The sequence below is a fragment of the Protopterus annectens genome, chromosome 3.part0 (genome assembly GCF_019279795.1).
Source record: "Protopterus annectens isolate FY-2018-M chromosome 3.part0, PAN1.0, whole genome shotgun sequence".
Lineage (NCBI taxonomy): Eukaryota > Metazoa > Chordata > Ceratodontiformes > Protopteridae > Protopterus > Protopterus annectens.
The window spans coordinates 908,400,360-908,422,900 of record NC_056731.1 but is presented as its reverse complement, the minus strand read 5'-3'; the positions used below and the strand labels follow the sequence as shown (position 1 = coordinate 908,422,900).

Genomic DNA, 22,541 nt, shown 5'->3' with positions numbered 1-22,541 from the left:
CACGTTGCCAAGGTAGTTAGGAAAACCTTCTACATTGCCCACCTGATCATGAAGGGTTTCACTTCTAGATCAAGGGAGGTCATTGTTCCCCTGTACTCATCACTCATCAGACCAATGATTGAGTACAATGCCCCATTCGGAATGTATCTTACCCGACACCTGCAGCAATTGGAAAGGCCCCAAAAGTTCCTCACCAAAAGGATAAAGGGTCTCAAAAATATGTCTTATGCTGCCCGACTGAAGGAACTCCAGCTCTATTCGGTCGCATACCGTCTGCTCAGAGGTGATCTGTGCCTAACATACAAGGCCATGTCAAACCCGGAATTGATGGACATGCTCCACCTCAAAAAATCTAAATCCACAAGAAATACAAGAGGAAGAGACTTAAACCTTAACACAGTTATAAATAGGACGTGCTGGAGGGACAGATTCATCACCCAGAGACTCCCTATATGCTGTGGAACAAAATCCCGGTACATGTGAGGCAGAGCACCTCGCTGGCCCTGTTCAAGAGAAATCTTGACCAATGGATGGGAGATCGCAGGTTTACCCTGGGGATCACCTCAGTGTCACTGCTGGACAGAGGCACGGTAAACTAATGGGCACAGTACCTTTCAAACTTAAGGGGTGGTGAAAGCCACAAAACTTTGGGCTAGGCTTATAAATGCCCTAGGGCAGATAGCCTAGTATGAACCTATGAACCTAAATCACAGAAAAGACATAGAGAGACAACACATAAACAGGAATCACATTTAAGCAATTCATCTGCAATAATTTTTAAGGATTCTTAATAGTCATTTGTTCTGTCCTTAATAAAACAGATTCCATATCGTACATAGAAATTAAATAAATAAGACCTAGCTTATCTCTGCTTCTTTTACTACAAACTAGCAGTTATTATGTTTAAAAACATGAGTCCTGACCAAATGGATGTGTCCTGCAAAATCCAAAGTATTGTACTGATAGTATAACCTTCTGATTCTCACATGTAACTGAATCTCTTAGGCTGGCATACAGAGATGTCAGATGTGATTATATTTAACTAGAGTGAGTGTGTGGGACTTCCCCTTGGGGAATATATTTGATTCATGTTGTCTATTATCAGGTCTATTATTATCAAAATCTTTTTGTGTGTCGTTGTGTATTACATTTACTTTATTGAACTTTAGGTGCACTTACCCTATCTGTCATAGGTTAACTGATTTTAGTGGTTTTAGTGGGAGTGGGTTAAGTGTTCATATTACCCAGCCTCAGTATGGGGATGTTGGAATGTAGCCATCAAATTAAATATTTAATTTTGCAAGTTCTACAAAAGTGTTCTTTCTGACAATTTGCCGTGATGAATTTGGAATTGTTTAGCTAATCTACATCCAAGAGAATGATACCTACACTCTAGTTTGTTGGGATTTTTTAAGCACAAAACCTATTTATTAAATTAACATGTATGACATAGGCCATGTTACATTTATGTAAATGAAAATAAACCAAAGCGACACAATCTCAGTTGCAAACATTATACATTCCAAACCGTGCAGAGACAACTGTAGCTGCAAACATTATACATCCCTTTTAACATATACAGTCATTGTTAATCAAATATTACATAGCTCGTTCATAGCTTGCCTTCTTTTAAACCTCGTTCTTCCTCTACATGTATTTGATCCCACATTTCCCATTTTTTCCTATGTAATTTGCTTTTACCCTTTTCTAAAGAGCCCAGTTACATTTTTTTTATCTCTGTTACTATCTTCGCTACTTGTAGTAAAGTTACTTTAGACTTTGATTTCCATTTTGTAGTAATTGCTTTTTTGGCAACCATCATAATTAGAGTCAGCAAGTATCATAGCTCAAAAAAAAATAATTTCCCTAGTTACTCCAATTTGCTCACCCAGCATCTCCAACAGAGGAGTCTGCAGGGAATCTTTAAAGTCTGCTAGCTCATTATGGTCCCAGAAAGTATGTTCCCAGTTATCTCTTTCTTCCCCATCGCAACTCCAACATTTGCTGTCTGACTGTTGAAAAATTCTTTGAAGTCTGCTTGGGGTATAACAATACGTATGTAAACATTTCCAAGCAAAGATCCTAAATCTTCTAGATTTTGTTGCATGTTTGGAGATATACATATATCCTGTCATTGTTTTTGTGAATTGCTTATCTAGTCTGTCTTCCCAATCCTTCCTAACCTCCTGTGATTGAGTCTTATAGTTATTCTGCAGTATTTTATATGCTCTACTAATTATGCCTTTCTTAATGGCAACTTATGTTCTAGACTCTACTAAAAACTGTACCAGTGCTGGTCTTTCGTTTAGGACCCCCAATTTCTTTCTGTTTGCCTATACTCTGATATCAATCTTTAGTATGGAAAGCAATCTCTAGCCAGCAGTCCAAATAAGTTCTTGGTGTCTTGCGATTCTTTTACCTTTCTCTCTCTAGTTATTTGATGCCAATACCTTGGTTCCTTTGCCAGTTTTCTCCAATATATTGCTGACCCCTCTTGCCTATTGTCTTTATCACTAATTGCAGTAATCCCTGTCGGCAGAATCTCCTTTCTCCATTCCCCTGTTGGCTTAGTTCTAAAAAGACCTTCTGCTACTTTACGAATATAATATTCTGTATGGTTGTTGTCGTTCTCCTTAAAGGTCTGCATCCAAAATTCCAGTATCTCCCTGTTACTTGAGCTTCCCCACTCTTTCATCATCATCTCTTTCCACTTTAAATTATAGTTTTCTGCTTGTGCTATGTATAGGAGCCTTAACTGTATTGCTCTGAAATACCACTTCAACTCGGGTAATCCCAATCTGCCCTGTTCTATTGGAAGAATAAGCTTATCCCACTTGACTCTTGACACCTTCCCCTCTCAGATAAAATCCTTCAGCTCATTATTAATTGCTATCAACAACTTGTCCTCTGGTTGATAAAATTATGCCTGACCACTGTATAAGACTGAAGGACTAATAACGTTTTAACTGTTTGTAGCTTACTATCAATATCCATTTAACAGAGCTTCCATTTTCTCAGTTTTTGTATTATCATTTGTTTAATTTTGTGTCCCAGAAAGGTTTGCAAATGTTTTAATATGTTCTACAGCACTGTAATGTCCTTTTCTGGTTTTGTTAAGTATAAAATAATGCCATCTGTAAATAGAACCAGCTTCTCTTGACTATGACACCAGTTATATCCTTGAATTTCTGAATCCATTATTTTCTTTGCTAATGTTTCTAAATATTATGCAAATTGCAGAGGAGAGAGAGGATAACCCTGCCTGGTTCCTCTGCTCAAGCAGAGATTATTAGAGAGGACCCCACCTGCTTTAATTTTTGCCTCCAGTCCTTGATATATCCTTACACTCTAAGCTATAAACATTGTGTTCTTCTGAACCTCCTCTAGAACCTTCCCAGGAAGGCTGGCTTTACCATCAGAGAGAAACCCAGGGAATCAATGGCTGTATATACATACAACTCTCTCTGCTAGGTGTCTTCACTCATAGCCAGTTATTCATCTCTAAAATATGCCATCACTTTATAGACTTGCAGCAAGTTATGCAAGTACATATTTGAGGAAGCAGTTAACTTAGAAGTGACAGAATGACAGTTCACTAAAAATGCAGTTTTGTACTTTACAGCTTAACTACTGAGTCAGTGAAAGGAATAATATTGGCTGTTTTTGTGCGAATGTGCAAGAAGGGATGAATGAAGGTGGTGATAGAATAATTTCAGGAAACTAAGTACTAGGTGGGTAGTGTGATCTTGCATTTACTGTTAGAATGCTGCATTTATTGATCTGATGATGTCCTTTTCATTCTTCCTCAACATCTGGGTTATGGATTCAACTCTCAAGCTCCTCTTTCGGGTCTATATTACGTCCGCGAAAACCTCTTTCAGCGAATGGCTCTTCGGCGAACGATAGCCAGTTAAATCTAACTCCCATGAATGGCCATTTCAGTGAATTTTTTCCTAAGGGAAAAAACTCTGGGCCCTTATCCCCACTGCAGTGCAATCTTAGAGTTGGTTTATTTAGTTGGGTATGTGGGGGGTGAAGCTCCCCACTTTGAAGGGTTTTAAATTTTGTTTGGTTTTAGGTTGGTGTTTTCCCGCAGGAAAAATTCACTGGAATGGCTGTTCGAGGGAGTTAGATTTCGCTGGTTATCATTTGGCAAACAGTCGTTCATTGAAAGGGGTTTTCATGGACGTAATATAGACCCCCTACTTCTACCCATAATGCCCTAGCCCACTCCCAATACCTCATCTCATTTGTGCCATCTCGCATAAATTTGGATCCTCCTCATGAGCATATTTTCAAGACTTTTCAGCTGAGTAGTGTATTTTCTTAGAAAAAACTCTTTCTCCTTAATTGCTGTATTATATATTTCCTCCCTCTTAGTTTTCGGGTTTTCTTTTCATTAGTCTACTCTACCTCATTAAGGTAATTTGTTACGTACCATTGTTGGTACACTTATCTATCCTTTTTCTCTTTCTTTCACAGCCAGTTTGACAGGATATTCTTTACTACCACTGTTGGTAGTCCCTTCTGTAGTTTTTTTTTTTTTTTACTGTAGTCCTATAAATAAATAAATATAATAATATGTGTTTCTTTTCTAAAATAAATAAATATAAGGGCCTCCACTGAAAATTGGCTTCATTCCAAGTCTGACTTTCCTGGTAAACAAATGTTTAAATAAATGTGTTTCTTTTCTCTGATTTCAGTTACTGTTAATGTCCTGTGGCTTAGAAGCCTACAGGGTTTAAAAAAAATGCACTTCCTGTGTGCACATAATTCCAAATTCGGATGTCTACAGGGAGTGCGTTTTTTGTTTAGGAGCAGCACATCTAGGTTATCTTCTTCATCTTCTTCTTCTTCCTTCAGGGCGCAAACCCCCAGCAAATCATCCAAGGCTCAGTCTGAGCATAGAAAATAATCTCCACCTAAGTTTCTGAAGACTTTATTGGCCTCAGAGCCTTCACAAAAAAATGTAAAGATCATCGGATCCAACTTCATCAGATCTGAAGGGAAAAACTTTGGACCCTATTTCTTCAGATCCAGTAGTTATTTCAAGCAAGTCCAACCGCTCTATCTGCGCATCCAAACCATTGGATCCAACTTCTGCTACTACTTATATGCTGAGAACTCACTCGCCCGAGTTCATTGACTGCCCTATTTTTCCTCGACTCCATTCTCCCCTCATGCAGACTGTGAGGAAATACTGAAGATCTCAGTACCCTATCTCATTTGTTAGGTTCTCCAAGAGTCTTTCTAAAGCAGAAATGGATAGGATGATGAGAAAGTTCCTCAGAGCTCAGATCCATGTAGGGGTTATACCGTCTCCATCTCCCATCAGATCCGTGAACCTTCTTGCCACCTCCCATACAGTTGTGTCTCTTTCTCCGATGTATCCTTCAGTTTTGGAAGCCCCATAATCTGAAAATTACAAGAATAGCTCTGTCAAACACCAAAGGAATTACATCTTCAACCCCATTAATTTCCCTAACCAGTTCTGTGCTTATTCCCTTGGATCAGGAGGAGTCTTGGAGCTGAAGCATCAACATCGGATCTGTGGGGCCAAGATCTACTCCAATGATGTCACATCCATTCTTACCCCTCAGAGCCTTGATGCTGGATAGCTCTGGTCTGGCTCCCTCCTCGAGGTACAGATCCAGACAAAGTCGTGGCTTGTCTACTTTGGAAGTCTTGGCAGTCAGCCATGGCTTCTCCTGGTCCATCGGCCTTTGAGTTTGGAGAGAAAGTGTTCTCTCTTTCAGGAGATCCAGTCTATCATACTTCCCTGGATCCTACACCTCCCCCCCATGTTTCCAAGCTCTGATCTCATCAGACCTATTCCACAGGGACAGCTAGTACCAGCTTGCATCCAGGCAGTTCCAATAGAGGAACTACCCCTTTGTTTGAACACCTCACCAGAGCATCCCACTGAGAAGGGTCACTGAAAGAGAATGTGCAAAAGGAGGCACATAGATTTCCCCTTGAAATCTCTAAGGAAAGATGCTTACTTCAGTGAAGGGGAGGGGTCCCCAGATCACCACCTGATGATGTCTGTTTTGGAAACATTTTGGAGATCTTTAAGCAGAAAGGAGGTTGGTCTTCAGATAATCCTTCCCCTGAGGAGTCAGTATTTCTGGAGGTTTCTGGTGCTGGCTCATCTGCGTCTTAGGTGACTCCCTGGCCGATGAGTTGATTGACCTAGACTCTTGCTGGGCATGGAAGGAACCGGATTATTTTTAACCAGTCCCATGTTGTCTGGATAACATTTTAGTTCCTGCAAAAGATAAGCCCCATTGCAGCAACGGAGTCCCTGTAGATGCAATAGTTGTGATGGCAGAACAGAGCTCTTCTTTCCACCCCACCCCCAACAGAGAGTCCAGGGTGTTAGACAAGTTTGGAAAGTGTGTGTTTGCTTCAACAACCTTTGCCTTGAGGTCCTTGAATTATTTGGTGTACCTTATGAGGCTACAGAGGCATTGGACCAAGGAACTCTCAAAATCTCTTGGAATCCATGTCTGCAGAGGATTATAAATGATTATCCTCCCATTTGTCCACTCTTTTAACTATTTCCAGTGTGTCCATGAGGATGATTTGTCATGCAGCAGAAGGCACCTCATGGGCCACCTGTTCAGGCATTGCCATAAGGAGACATACATGGATGCAGTTATGCAATTTTGAGAGCCTTTCAATTCTTCTTTTGTTTGTACTCCTTTTGATGGAACATTCTTCTTTGGCCCTTCTATGAAATAAATGCTTTTCCACAGTGACCAGGAAGGAAAGACTCTGCCTGCCATAGGGATTCACTTTTCTACCCCTTAATGATCCTTTTTAAGGAATCAAAGAGGAGGCAAGAAAATGTGGCTCTGTAAAACCCAGGGATCTTTCCAGGATTTTTGTGGAGACAACTTACACTGACGCCGGGGGAAGTTCAAATGGTTCGTGGCAGAGGAGGCCCACAAAATCTGTGTTTCTGAGATTCCTTTCCAGATAGACCCTTTCAGCGCTCATCAAGGGCTTGCCCGACTGCTTGCCTCTGGAGACATTTGGGGGATGCTTGCCCTTGCACCCAGATGCCCGGGCTGCTGTAATAAAAGATTCTTGGTTGCTGAAGTTAATATCCAGAGGTTACTTTATACCATTTTCTCAAACACTCACTTCCAAAAGAAAGCTTCCTGACCTTCCACCCAGTCAGGGAGAAGCTGCAGCTCAAGAAATTCAGAAGCTGCTGGACAAATGAGTCATCCAGGAGGTCCCACCAGACCAGAGGGGATGCAGAACTTAATTTGATGTTTTTTTAGTGCCAAAAAAAGACAGAGGACCCAAGAAAAGTTTTGGATCTAAGGAATCTGAACCAATATGTGAGAAAATCAAAGTTCCAAATGGTCATGGTTCAGTCTGTTCTGCCTCTTTCACACGAGGACAATTGGATGTGCTCAATTGATCTTTAGAATGCATACTAGCACCCCAGGGTGTTTACCAAGTGTATGGCAGTGTTTGCAGCTCACCTGAGACTGCAGGATTTCCAAGTTTCCATACTTAGATGTCTGGCTCCTCACCACCCCAACCAGACATCTCCTAGAACAGTCCAGGGATTATTTGCTCCAAATCTGCCAATCACTAGGCATTACAGTCAACATTTCCAAATCCAAACTGCTACTGGTACATAGCCTGGAGTTCATTGGTGCTCATCTAAATGCAGTAAGTTAGATTGCTTCTCTACCTCCTCATCGTGTACACACAATCAAGTCCCAGGTTCATCAAATTCTCTCATCCTGCTCCTCCTGCCAGACTTATCCTTCAGGCTCTAGATTCCGTGGCAGCATCTATAGTATTAGTCCCATTAGCACGTAACTGTATTCATGTTCTTCAGTGGGCTCTAGCTGTTCAGTGGTCTATTCCTCAACAGCCCCTATCCTTCCCAGTCAAGCTTACTGTTGTATACAAAAAACATATTCGCTGGTAGATCCAGTTGGATTACATTTACATAGGTCACCCCATTATTCTGTCTTCACCAGTAGCCACTCCAGAGTGCCCATGGACGCCTCCCAACTGGGGTAGGTGGGGGGCAATTATTGGGAAGGATGGTCCAAATCCCGTGGTTCCCCCAAGTGACCACTTCACATGTCAATGTCCTAAAGATGAATCCTACTAGCATTGCAGGCATTTCAAGATATTCTCCCACTAGGGACCATTGCAATTCAAGCTGACAACATGTCTGTGGTCTGGAACATCAACAAACAAGGGGGAACTCAATCTTACTCCCTCTGCCAAGAAGCTATGAGTGTGTGGCAGGAGGAAATCTCCTCCAACCTCTCTCTACTAACAATGCACATTCTGGGGGAATCTAACGTACTAGCAGATAAACTGAACAGGTCCATTCTGATGCCTCAGGAGTGGTGTGTCAATCAATTAGTGGTGAAGAAAATTTTCTGTTGTTGGGGTAGCCTTACTGCGATCTTTTTGCTTATCCCCACAACAAATGCAACAGGTACTTTGCACTGATCCCCCTTCAGGAGGAGTCACAAAGAGATGCTGTAGTCCACGCTTAGCCCTCCGGTCTCTTTTACATCTATCACCAAGTACCTTTGATTATAAAATTCTTATAGAAAACCAGTCGGTTGAAGAGCTCAGTTATCCTCATTGCCCCCATTTGGCCTTGCCAGGTCTGGTTTCTCTTCCTTTGGTCTCATCTTCGTTATCCTCCTTGGATACTGGACCCCAGTCCAGACATTTTGTCACATCCTTCTGAGATAAAACATCCCAAAATCCCAGCCCTCAATCTAACAGTATGGTTTCTCCAGTTCCATTAGTATCTAGACAGCTCAGGCTTTCTTCCCCAGTTCATGATGTACTTTTGTCTTCCCAGAAAGATTCCACTAAGAAGATTAACAAGAGTAAATGGAAAGGATTCTCAGATTGGTTCTTGAAAAATGAGTTTATTACTCATTACAAACTGGACATAATTTCCAGATGCAGAGTTGCTTTTGGTTCAGCAGTTCTCTGAAATATACTTCCATGAGGACCACCCAAGATTTACATAGCTGGGGACTCTGTTCCATACATTGAGGAAGAATGGAAAGATCATCATCAGATATTAAAGATGCATATTCAACATAACTGTGCATCTGTGTTGTCCATTTTCATTCTTCCTCCTTCCCCCTTCATGTCACCTTCTGGAATGACCTGATGGACCTTTGGTACCTATATTTCCAGGTTTGAGCCCTGGTTTAATTTCTCTTCTCTTCTACTATTATATACTAAGATTTTTTTAAGGCAACAAACTCAGTCTTAGGTATTGGGAATTGACTAGGGCATTGTGGGTAGAGGGAAGAGCTCAAGAGTTGAATCTGAAGTCTGCAGCCTGCGGCCGAGTTGGATCCGAGGTCAGATCTGTAACTCTTACTTTGAGGAAGAATGAAAATGGACAACATAGATGCATAGTTATGGTGAGTACATAACTTTATTTTTAGTACAGGAAAGGAGCGTGTTTTCTTGCATTATGTCTAGATGTGAAGTCATGAATGAAAGATGTGACAGAAGAACATTATGAAATTAATTACTGTGTGGAAAGAGTGTTTTCACTGAAGATCTTACTTTCTTAGTGCACCAAAAGACAGAAAGAAACTACTGACCAAACTGCAGAAGTGTGCGAACCAAATACTCCACAATAAAACTACTGGTATATTGATGCTGTAGAAAAAGCTGGTAGTCCACAAAGTAAAGCAAAAAAGTTTATTGTAAGACAATAGAAAGCTGGTAAGCGGGCAGCCACGGTGGTGCAGCGGTTAGTGTTGTCACCTCACAGCAAGAGGTTCTCCGGTTCGATCCTCGGCTGGGGTGCCTTCTGTGCGGAGTCTACATGTCCTCCCTGAGGTCGTGTGGGTTTCCTTTGGGTACTCTGGTTTCATCCCACATCCCAAAGACATGCTGTAGGTGGATTGGACACTCTAAATTGGCCCTAGGTGTGAGTGTGTGCATGTGTGTGCCTTCTGTGGAAGGTTGGGTGCCGGGCTGGCAACTTGACACCGTAAAACTCCACTGCCAATCATGAGCGGACAGGTGTTCTGCTGTGGCGACCCCTAACCGGGAAAAAGCCGAAAGAAGAAGAGGAGGAATAGAAAGCTGGTAAGCGCTTTCGTCCTCAACAAAAGAACTTCATCAGACAAATTAAAATCAAACACAGAACACATTTTAAAGACTCCCTTTGTGCTTCACATGATAGTAGCCACTCCCCGTAAGTAACAAAAATTTAAAAGGGCAATACAAACTGAGATGTCAATGACAAAATGTTAAATAAATACATGTTGCTCCCCCTAAGTAACAAAAATTTAAAAGGGCAATACAAACTGTGATGTCAATGACAAAACATGTATTTATTTAACAGTGGTTTTATTGTGGAGTATTTGGTTCGCAGACTTCTGCAGTTTGGTCATTACTTTCTTTGTGACATGAAGACCCTTTTGCTGATGATAAAAAAAATAGGTTGAAGTAATGTAAATGCCAAAAATACTTCTGCATTTTTCAATTTGATGGAATTAGTGATGCTTTGTTTGCAGCATTAGTGTAGATATCGTGGGGCCAATTGTCTGTTCTTCTTAAAATTTATTCATTCTCTAGTGTTAACTTTTTGGTATACAGTGTACAAGCAAGTGTTATTCAGTATCCTCTAATTAACTGAATTGTCCCTAATATGCCACTGTCAAGCAGAGATGGTCTGGGTCAGTGTTACTAAAGCAGATGATCCACATTCTCTGTGTCTTTTCAATCACTATCCAGACATCACATGGGACATTGACGTGTATCATGGTGTGATCACACTTGTACACTTCATGTGCCCAAACAGAGGCATTTTCTGAGCAGAAAGAGACTAGTGTATGGGTTAGAACAACTGATCACTGATATCCTGGTGATGCAGACAGCCTTGTTGAAAACTCAGAAAATTTGGATCAAATTGCTGGACTAAATCCACTTAATAATGGTCAAGAGTATTCCTTATGTTGACTATGGCCTGTATGACCAAGTTTGATTACCATCTCAGAAACTTGATGGCACAGCTAGAAGAATGTTTATGCCTATCCTGGGGGAGCGGGCTCAGTTCTTATCTACTCATATAGCTGCTCCTAACCAGGCTACTGCATAAGAGCAAGGACAGTTTCACAGAATGGGAGCCGGGATGATTTAAGCATGGCTGCCCAAGCCAGACATAGTCGCTCTTGTTGGCTGGGTGAAGCAGCAAATACACATGGACATAGAAGCGTAGGTGGTCCCTTTGGTGACTTACGTGTCCAAATCACCACCTAAGGGGAGGAGTTATGCCTTACATCTAAAAAGCTGCCATTGTTGGGCTGCAGGCAAAAGAACAAATCACCCAGATGTCTGCCTGGATGGTAGCCCCTTTAAACAGGTCTCTTGCAAGGGGATCTGAGGGGATTTTTCCACCCCTGTAGAATGAATTGGCTCAAGTCTGATGAAGGAGAAATTGATGGTCAGCAAACCAGGCAGATGGGAGAAAAAGTACATAGAAAAAAAAAAAGACTGTTTATGCCTTTCATGTGCATTTAAAGTATTCTTTTCTGCTTGGAGGTGTAGAAGTGTTAACCTTCCAGTATTAATTTTTTTATTGGTATTGTAGATCTTCTGTCCATTTTCCTGGGAAATGGAGATTGCTTCAATTTTTGTTGAAATTAGTGCTTACTGTTGGCATGTGATATATAGTACAATACATTACCACTGTTAGATTTATTGGTTAATATTTAATATTTAGGGTGTTATATGTCTACCTTTCTTCTAAGATTGACACAGTCTTTTATCCAATTAGTTATGAGTGTTCAAGGTTTTCCTATGTGTTATTTATACAAGTATTATGGTAACTTTTTTGCAAAAAATGATCCTTTAGATTTTTCACTATAGTTGAATACCACTCTAGCAAGTACCATAATTTTTTGGAGTGCAGTTTCGAACAATGAAATTGGGAAGCACTGTGTTTCTAAAATCTTAATTTAATCAAAGCTGGAGAATTGAATATTTCCTCAGGATTCCAGAATTAATAAGTAAGTGTTGTCATAGCTGGTAAATAATTCTTTAACACACAAAAAAATAAGGATTTTCCTTATGTCATTCTAAGGGAATCCAGTATCTGTCTGCCTGGGATGACATGATCGACAGACCACGCTGCTTTGCCAGAGATAGCTTGCACCTGTCGCCCTTGGGATTCCAGATACTGGCAAAGGCTCTTGCCACCCCTATAGTGCCTTTCTTAGGCAAGGTTCAAATGACAAATTCACCACTGTAACAGGTACAAGCAAGCAAAAGCTGAGGGTAATGCTACTCAATGCTACAAGTCTAAACCTCAAAATGCACTCACTTGAGGCACTCCTTATAATGGAGAACATTGACATCTGTGCAGTGACAGAGACCTGGTTCAAAGCTCCAGAGAGCACCCCTGCATTACCAGGCTATAATTCATACCACACCTTTCGGCCACCAAACCCGGACCGAAACACTAAAGGTGGAGGCATGTCCATATTCATTAAGGATATCCACACCTCCAAGCTAGTTGCTCAGCATAATGCATCTGAGATTACCCAAGTTCAACTAACTCTGAGCAAAACCACAATCCAGATTGTAGCTTGCTACAGACCCCCCACCATGCCCCAGGATTCCCACTCCTCTTTTCTTGATACACTGGAAAATATAAAGGTACAACCCAACACTCTAATAATGGGTGATTTCAACTACCCTACCATTAACTGGGAAAACTACTCGAGTACCAACTCTTTTGCTCAACGTTTTCTGGAAATCATCAATTCCAACTCTTTGGATCAACTTATCCACACCCCCACCAGAGGCAGCAATATCCTAGACCTGGTCATCACCAACATGGGTGACCAGTGTTCCACACCAGAGGTCAGCTCCTCGTTGGTCAGATCCGACCACAAGCTAATCACCATAGACATCCACATCCCGCTCCCACGCCCCATTAGGAAAACAACCGTAAAAAATTTCTCCAACGCCAACTTCACGCTTCTTAAGACAGAAGTGGCAAACTTCATGACACCCATGCAGATGGACAATAGAGGTACGACTGCTGACTCCTACACAAATGCACTTTATAAGCACTTACATGAGTGCATGGATCGTGCTATCCATAACAGAACCAAGATGCTATCCTCCAAAAAAAGGAAGCCAGTCTGGTGGTCTTCTGCCATAAACAAACTCTACAACAGAAGAAAGAAACTGTTGCAAAAAAGAGTAAAATCTCACAATTGGAGGAACTCCCCTGGTCAGCCTCAGTAAGAAGCTGAGATCCCTCATAAAATCCTCCAAAGCTAGTTATGAAAACAAAGTTGCCACTGATTCTAAAGTCAACCACAAAGCATTCTATAGCTATGTCAAAAATCTCAATGGCAACACTCAGATCTGCTCTGAGTTACAGCACAATGACACTAAATATACAGAACCAACTAATATTGCCAACATCCTGGCAGATAGGTTCAGTGCTAACTTTACCCCCTCTCACCCCCTAAAGGGCCCATCTTTATACCGGAAGAATGCAAAGTTCCTGTAATCACGGCTGCACACGTAAAAACTTCACTCTCCAAAGCCAAGAACACAGCATCCATGGGACCTGACAACATCACAGGCTGCCTTCTACATGAACTAGCAGCCCACCTAAGTTCCATGTTCAATCATAGCCTCACCTCAGGCTTTGTCCCCATTGAATGGCGCACAGCGACAGTTATCCCACTCCACAAAGGGGGGGCCACAACAGACCCTGGGAACTACCGCCCCATTAGCCTGACGATCCTCGTCTGCAAGGTCATGGAATGTATCATCATGGAACTCATAAACAAAGACATTGGAGATCTCCAAACCCTGGACCCCACACAGTTTGGGTTTATAAAAGGCAGATCATGTCTCCTAAACCTGATAGACTTCTTTGAAGCAGTCACCAAAGCCATAGATGAGGGTAAGGTGGTTCACACAGCTTATCTAGATCTCGCCAAGGCGTTCTACACCATCCCCCACTCTGGAATTATAGATAAACTCACTAAACTAGGTATAAATCCCTATATCACAAGATGGGTTGCCAACTGGCTTACTGAAAAGAACCCACACTGTGAAAGTAGCAGACTCCAAATCAGACTTCAGACCAGTGACAAGTAGAGTACCACAGGGTTCAGTCCTGGGTCCTCTCCTGTTTGGTATCTACTTCTCTGAAGTATAGGCTAACACAGAAGGTCTTTGGCTAACTAAATTCGCAGATGGCTGCAAACTAGGAACCATAATTGAAACTCCTAATGATGTGGACATCCTACAAAAGGGCCTCACTGAGACAGATGCCTGGTGTCAAAGACATGGTCTCAAGCTCAGTGCCAAAAAGTGCATTGTCATCCCCTTTGGTAAAAATTCTTTACCCGTGAACTACCACATAGGCGGTAGTCTACTTAACACCGAAAGTGTGATAAGAGACCTTGGTACCCAGGTGGACAGTAGTCTCTCCTTTGATAATCACATCGCCAAAGTGGTCAGGAAATCATTCTACGTGGCACACCTCATCACAAAAGGTTTCTCATCCAGAAAAAAAAGAGGTCATTGTTCCCCTCTACTCATCACTCATTAGACCCATTATAGAGTACAATGCCCCTTTTGGTATGTACCTCACAAGACATCTACAACAACTGAAAAGGCCGCAAAAATACCTCATAAAGAGGATTACTGGCCTCAAACAGATGCCTTACGCAGACTGTCTCAAAAAACTCCAGCTTTACTCTGTCGCATATCGCCTACTCAGAGGCGATCTCTGCCTAACATACAAAGCTATGTCAAACCCAGAGCTGTTGGACATGCTCCACTTAAAGAAATCCCAATCCCTCCGACCTACATGCTCTAGGGACCTAAACCTTGTCACTACAATAAACAGAACATGCTGGAGGGATAGATTCCTGTCCCAGAGACTTCCCATACTCTGGAACAGACTACCTATCTATGTCAAACAGAGCTCCTCATTAGCACTCTTCAAGAAAAATCTTGATGATTGGATGGGTAATAGGAAATTCACCCCGGGGATCACTTCTTTGGTTCTGCTTGACAGGGGCACAGGAAAATAATTTTCTTGGGTGGCGAAAGCCAGGGTACATTTTTGACTAGGCTTGTATAGGCCCTAGGGCCAATAGCTTAGTACCTACCTATGAACCTATGCAGTTACCCCTAAAACATACCTACTACACAAGCATCCATGCACATGAGTGCGTGTACACAGACACACACACACACACTTTCGCTTTACCTAGTTTTTATGTTGAGATTTTATATGTCATTAAACGTCTAAGCAGCACTGCTTAGAGAAGCATTATAAATCATAATCTGTTCACTTTTTTGCTGCAGTCTTTCAGTTTACCAGAAGTAACAGTGCCTTAACTGAGAAGCTTCTGCCAATACTTGTCATACATACTGGTGTTATAAACAAAGAATGTTTAACCCTGTTCTTGTCTTCTTCTAGATGGAAAATCAGGAGTATTAACACTGAAGGTGCTTCAGCTACAAGAGGAATGCTCTATGCAGGTTGCCTTCTGTCAGCTGTTATCCCAGTCAGCTACTATAGGCATTTCCGAAGATTCCTTTTCTGCTTCGGAACTGAATCTAACGGTGTTTTTTACAAAAGAAACATCCACACACTTGCAAACTACTCCTGGTGATGTAATTCACATCTATCCTCCTTGGTAAGTGCAGTGAACTTTCCATTATACATCTGTGGACGGTGTTCTCTCCATACTACGTGTCTGTAGTTGAAGGATATTAACAGAACAACATGTACTTTGGCAAAGGGGATGTGCATTCTGATTACCAATTATCTTATCTTAGACTGGCTTAATTAAACAGCACTGAGTCAGCTGTTCTCATTTATTAGAAGGTTCTGGTGATAAAGCAGTAGTTAACCCTTGAAGGAGTCAGACAATCTGATAATAATTTACCGATTCATGACTCACATTACTGTTGATGGTTATGACCTTGAGAGTATTATCTTGGAAAGATTACTGTGCAACTTTTACAACTATGTGAATGAATGCGTATGTGTAATAGATCCTAAATTGCTGGCAGTGCATTTACTGATTTCTGAGATGCTGAAGATGGTTCAGACAGTAGAAAAATAGTGTGTGTACATTTTGGTGGTTCCTTTGCCTTGTATAGAATATGTGCACATATGCACAGCAAGAGGTTCCCCGATTGATTCTTGGCAGGGGTTCCTTCTGTTTGGAGTCTGCATGCCCTCCCTGTGTTCATTTGGGTTTCCTCCACTTGCTCCAACTTCCTCCCATATTCCAAAGACATGCAGCAGGTGGATGAGCCATAGGTGTAACAGTGCATGTGACTGTGTGGTCTGAAAGAACTACTGTGACAGGGCTAGCCCACCTAGTGGTGTAAACCTTGGTTCTAGATCATTGCCACTGTTGAAGTGTCAACCCAGTCCTGTGTGGGGAAAAAATGGCAAAAAGAGAGTTGTAGATAGATGGTATGCACATGTATATGCCTAGTTCATATAATTTATAAGGAGAAAGTACAGTAAGCAGAATCTTTTTTTTTTTTAAAGAGTTTTCAGAAAAATAAAGTGTTTACTGAAATTAATTAACAATATAAAATAGTCATGCAAAACCAGAGCATTATGACTGGTAGACTGTATCAGAAAACAAACATTAGAAAGGTGTACTAAAACCAAGATCAGGGCAGAACACAGGGCTTTGAGAATAGTTCTGTAAAAGCTGTGAAAAGTGGGACTCATAAGGTTGGCCAGTACAGGGAAGATGCTCTGATTCACTCCTACATTGCTGTATGTAGTGATTGGTCTTAAGGACTAAAATAACAAGTGCAGTTCCTGGACAATATTAAATCCAGCAGTTTGAATACATGTTTTATTAAAATAGCTGTGGATTTTCAAAAGGTATCATGTTTTAATTAGCAAAGCTTCCCATATTTCATCTTAAGTGGATTGGACCCTTCTTTGTATAGTCAGCACTGTGGTTTCTGCGACTCTGGGGAAGTTTCCCTGTGGCAGGCACCTCATCTAGTGAATTTATGTTTGGCCAAATGTAAATTACAATGCAACAGCCATTATAAAAGTGTCTAGCTGCTGAGTATGTGTTCTGGGCAATTTTGTGACTCTAATTTCATATTAAAAAGAGACAGAAGCAGTAACTTAAGTAAATGAAAAAAATGCACAAACAAGTTTTGTATTTTCCAGTGAACAGTGCAAGTAGTCTCATAATGAAAGTAGTATATATTCCTTTTTTTTTTTTTTTTTAGTTGGAGAGGCTAGCTGTAGTAAACTGAAAAATAATGGTGAAGTCAGTTTATATTAAATCATATTTCCTAGTCAGTTGTCCAGAAGAGCTAGAATAATCTCACTTTTAGAAGATACCTGAAATTGGCAGCAGTTTTAGAAATGATTCCTGACTGGTACTCAGTAGTACAAGCACAATTTCATTATCACTGCTAAGTGATTGGTATTCTGGCAGTGATAAATCACAAAATTTGGCTATAAGGGTAGTATTCCACCTTGCCTTCTTCGATGCTTTCTTACTACTGCACTAATCTAAGTCTCTTTTGTGCATCACAGAGATGCCTGATGATCATGTCTTGTTTTTCATTTCACGGCGTCATTAATGGCATCTTTCTCAATTGCACGATCCACTAAGTCAGATAGGTGGCTGTCAGGTGACTAGAATATCTTTCTGTCTGATCTACAGTGGCAACCTTTGTGGCTTATTTTGCCTGCAAATCCTTTGACCAAGCAATACACATACAGGAGACAATAAAAGCTCATCTTGCCAAGGACCATGTCAAAAGTGGAGGTAAAATTAAATTGGATAGCTTTATCCATGGTGGCCTGTTCTGGGCGGCCGCGGTGGTGCAGCGGTTAGTGTTGCCGCCTGACAGCAAGAGGCTCTCCGGTTCGAACCTCAGCTGGGGTACCTTCTGTGCGGAGTCTGCATGTCCTCCCTGTGGTCGCATGGGTTTCCTCCCACATCCCAAAGACATGCTGTAGGTGGATTGGACACTCCAAATTGGACCTAGGTGTGAGTGTGTGTGTGCCTTCTGTGGAAGGCTGGGCGCTGGGCTGGCAACTCGACACTGTAAAACTCCACTGCCAATCATGAGCGGACAGTTGATCCACTGTAACCCCCAAAAAGCCGAAAGAAAAAGAAGATGATGATCCATGGTGTACTTTTCTCCTGACAAAACTCATTTTACCACATCATTGTTTTTATATTTTATATGCCATTGTTCTTTTTCTTATTGTCTTCCTTATATGGAGTATTCCTGTTTCCACAGCTATAATTTTTGTTTCATCTGTAAGAAAGGTTTGCATAAATAGTTATGCTCTTAGCATTTTTAATTTAATAAGGTCATTAGCAATTCCTTCACATCTGTTGGTATAGTTAAACTAAGTAATATGTGTTTTCCAATTTTATTTATTTATGGTAAGTAGACTGAGACCAAGGAAAGAAATTTTTAGCTGTGGCCTCGTATTGTAATAAATACAGTGATGTAAATAGATCAGTACAGATAAGCTGAGTGAACACACAAGCAACTTTAGGTTAACATTGGTTTATTTTTAGATTCAGTCACTGCAAGAGTCAACACTAATAAACTGTTATCTGCCCTAGAATGTCAGAAATAAAAATAAGTCAACTGTTCTAAAGTTACAAGATGCAACACATGAGTTTAAAAAGTTAGACTGTTACAGTTGTTTATAAATTTCCACAGTGTCAGTGCGTATTGTTTTGTGACAGATCAGAAGCTGTTACAGAAAAATGATTCAGAAAGCAGACTCCCATTATTATGCAGGTTAACCTGGAGAATCTTCCCTGGCCACTATACCACCAGGCTTCACTTTTAGAAAAGGATTTAAACAGATACCAGCCATCGGAGCTTTGATTATGTCATTCATAGGATCACTATTGCACTACTTCGTATTATTAGGAAATATCCTGCCAAGTATACTCTGCATTCAGCCAGTATAGCAAAGCCTGGGCACCTTCCTCTTGCAGTATAAATCTGACTTTTGTGACCTTTTGCATGAAAATGTATGCTGTTACATGAGGAAGTAAATAGACGCAAAGTTCCTCAGAACTTACTTACTGCCAGCTCAAGAAGAAAGACTACATTTCTCATTTATGTTTGTTAGCTGTACAACCTGTGCCAGTTTCTTATCATTTGGGCAGATACATATCTCAGTTGGGACCATTCCTGTTTCACTGATTTTTTGGCTAATTTTGTAATATTTTCATTTCAGCAAAGAAAGGTAGATGCAACTATGTTAAGCAGATTCCTTATAAAGACAATCATTTCAAGTGTTTATTCTGCCTATGTCCTGAGCATAAATTCAGAAAATGCTCAGTCTGAATATCCTTTTGTCCCAAAGAGTATTAGGATGAGATCAGCATCTCTAAAAATTTGCTTAGTGAACCAAACTGTTAAGGAGCTTGCATGAGCAAGGCTGGTCTCTGAGTCATTTTTCTCAGGTGTCCCTCAGGCAGCTGCAGAAGAAACTCATGAAGTCTAAACCTTTGGATGATTTTGTTGTCCACTTGTATCCAGATATCTGTGTTGATGCACACAGTGAGACCTCAGACTGACAGGTTTCTGTATCTGTTCCCACCATTGTGCCTCTCTCTGCAGGCTAACAAGGCACAGGTCGTAGGAACATATATGACCAACAGATGGCAGGCGAAGACCACAAAGTAAGAACCTCTGCTGATAATTTCTGAGGGACCTGAGGGCATACCACAGATCCTTGGTCGAGATCATGTTCCTGGTACAATTATTGAAGTTCATCAGGGGTCTGCTCCTCCTTGAATTATTTCTGCTGATAATGCAAAAAAGAGGCAGAAAGCAAAGTATACATCTCCTGTCAGACCTTCTCCTCCTCCAACTGATCCACAGCAGGAATGGTATAATTTTTCTCAGGGGCTATTCAAATCTGTAATGTCATTACATTCTCCTCAGTCTCTCTCCTCTTCTTGAACTTGCCAGAATAGGAGTAGATCTTCACAGGAATAATATTCAGATTCTGACACAGAATCCTTGGCTTACTTCTCTCAGATTCACTAACCTACATGGTTTGAGTCAGATGAAGAAGACATCCTTTCTCTGGACTCTTCTTTAGAGGAATTTTCCTTTGGAGGAACTATTTTAAAAATAATGCAGCATTTTCACTGGGAGATTAAGCAAGTCCCTGATGTACAGAAGATATACTATGACTTGTTAAATGTGGATGTTCATAAGCCTTCAGCTGTCCCTGCTGTACTTCAGGCTTTACATTCTTGTCTGCTTGTTTTGACTGCAGAGAGACTCATCCACCTCTTCCAAAGGTTTTACAAGGTACCAGACTCTTAAATATTTCTTTACAAAAATCCTCATTAGACAATACTGTGGTATTGTTGAGTTTGTTAAAGCAACTAAATTCTTAACTTCTTCTAATATCTTGCCCAGTGTTAAGGATAAGTAGACACACAGACAGTTACAGAAAGTTTGCACTTCTACTACATTTTCTTTCTGTGCCATTGACTACCAAGCCCATATGACCAGGCATCTTTATTCATTTTTGATGACATAGACTAATTTCTGATTTTCCTGAATCAGACAATTATTATTCCCTTTTGTCATTATTTGACTCTGCTAGTCTGGTAGCAAGACATTCAGTAAAGTGTGGATATGATGCTGCTGCTGATGCATCTTCTAGACTTGCAGCAACTGGATCTGTCTTTAGAAGATATTCTTAGTTACGTTTATAATCCCTGCTCTATGATGTCGAGACAAAGGTGTTCTATCCTGCCTTGGGCAGAGATAATCATTTTGGTCCACCAACTGATGAAATTTTTAAAAACATACAAAGGAGTGCAAAGATTATACAGGACTTCAAAGAACTACTTCTGTTCTATCTGCCAAAATTCTAGAGTTATCCCTGAAAAGTAGGACCCTTCTTTAACAAAGACCAAACATTTTAACAAAAAGTAAAAACAGTCTCTAAAAATAAATGGTAGGACAAAAAAACTCTGATCTTTCAAGTTCCTCTCTTGCCTTTCTTGAAGACATTCCTTTAGTGCATCAAGCAGACATCACTTAATCTAGGAGTGCCCTTTCTGATGTTCTTCATTCCACATTGCTGCAGTCCTAACTATTGGGTAGTCCGCTGTCCCAGTCGGCCCGAATACCAAAGTATATGGCTGACGTCGGTCAAGGCGCATTAGACTGACGTCAGTACGTCAGGATACTATCGCATGACGGCGTCATATCCTCAGTCTTTTGCCGCATGGCCCGATGCAGAAGCAGTTTTGCGAGTGCAGGTTGGCGTTCTGAAAGTTTCTGAAGTCAGAGTTTCAGACCGAATCAAAGTTGGCTAAGTACCCGTTGGGAATATTTTGGTTTTTCTTGCCTCAGTATTTAACGGATGTCAGAAAAAGTGAATAACTGTATTTCTTGTGGGAAACAGATACCTCATAGGGATTACCATACTTTGTGTATACCTTGTTTAGGGCCTGACGTTGTTGGATGCCGCTCTTGTGCTAGATTTAACAAACGCACTATTAAGAGAAGGTTAGACTGTGCCAGGTTAGTTTTGGGAAGCGTTGTAATTATAAAATGCCGTCGGATGCTCCGGCGCCAAAAAGCGCAAAGACAAAGCAGCAAAGCCTAGAGTGGAAGAACCGACAGTCCCGGACGTCGGTTCTTTAGAAGGCTCAGTGGAGCCGGAGGTTCTGCCAGGTGTTTCTTTGGAGTCTCAGGGAGAGACTTTACTGTTACAGGATGTGTCCTCTCAGGAAGTAGGCCAGGCTGAAGGGGCTTCTCATGTGGCTGTTCTTCCCTCTCTTCCTAAGGTGGTTAGGGCCTCCCCTTCTGTTTCCAAGGCTTCCTTGAGAGGCAGGCCAAGTTTAGCTTCAGTGGGGGTTTCTCCTAGTGCTTCAGTCTTTGCCTAAGAAACATATGCTTAAAATGGCAGAGGATTTGATTACTATGATTAGAGGTTCTATGCCCCCTCCTGATAAGAGGCCTAGGGTGGAACCTGAGTTTGAGAGTTTTGAGCAATGTTCGGAGGCTTCTGAGTCTTGACTGAAGACTTGCAGGAGTATCCTCCTTATTCTGATTCTGATGTGGATGATTCTACTCCTTCAGCTTCTCCTCCTGAGGATTTTTCATTTTCAGAGACTCTGCATTCCATGAGGGAGCATTTTAAATGGGAATGTCAAGATTTCTCTGATTCCAGGGAAAGGGTTAGTGAATTCTTGTTTTACCCCAGCATAGGCCTTTAGCTATACCTCCTGTTCTGAATGTGGTGGAAGATGTTTTTGCAGAGGCTTCCCTGAATCCTGATTCTTTGCCTCCTGCCCCAGTTAAACCGGATAGGTACTATAGGGTGCCTGAAGCTCATAAGTATCTTTTAAGAGTCCTAGGGCAGACCCGGAAACTGTCTCTCAGGGGCCTAAAGGTGTGAAGGCTTCTGTTGTTAAAAATCCTGTTCCTCCTGATAAAGAGGCAAGGGCTTTGGA

The 22,541-nt window shown here is 41.2% G+C and overlaps 1 protein-coding gene across 1 annotated transcript in view; it reads left to right on the top strand.

Annotated features, from left to right (window-relative positions):
- LOC122796951 (DNA repair-scaffolding protein-like) overlaps positions 1–22,541 on the top strand; it is a 1,499,749-nt gene that overhangs the window by 1,416,185 nt on the left and 61,023 nt on the right. Inside the window, exon 8 of the mRNA XM_044065726.1 lies at positions 15,497–15,716. Coding sequence (XP_043921661.1) covers positions 15,497–15,716 — 220 coding nt within the window. The remainder of the gene's footprint in view (positions 1–15,496; positions 15,717–22,541) is intronic.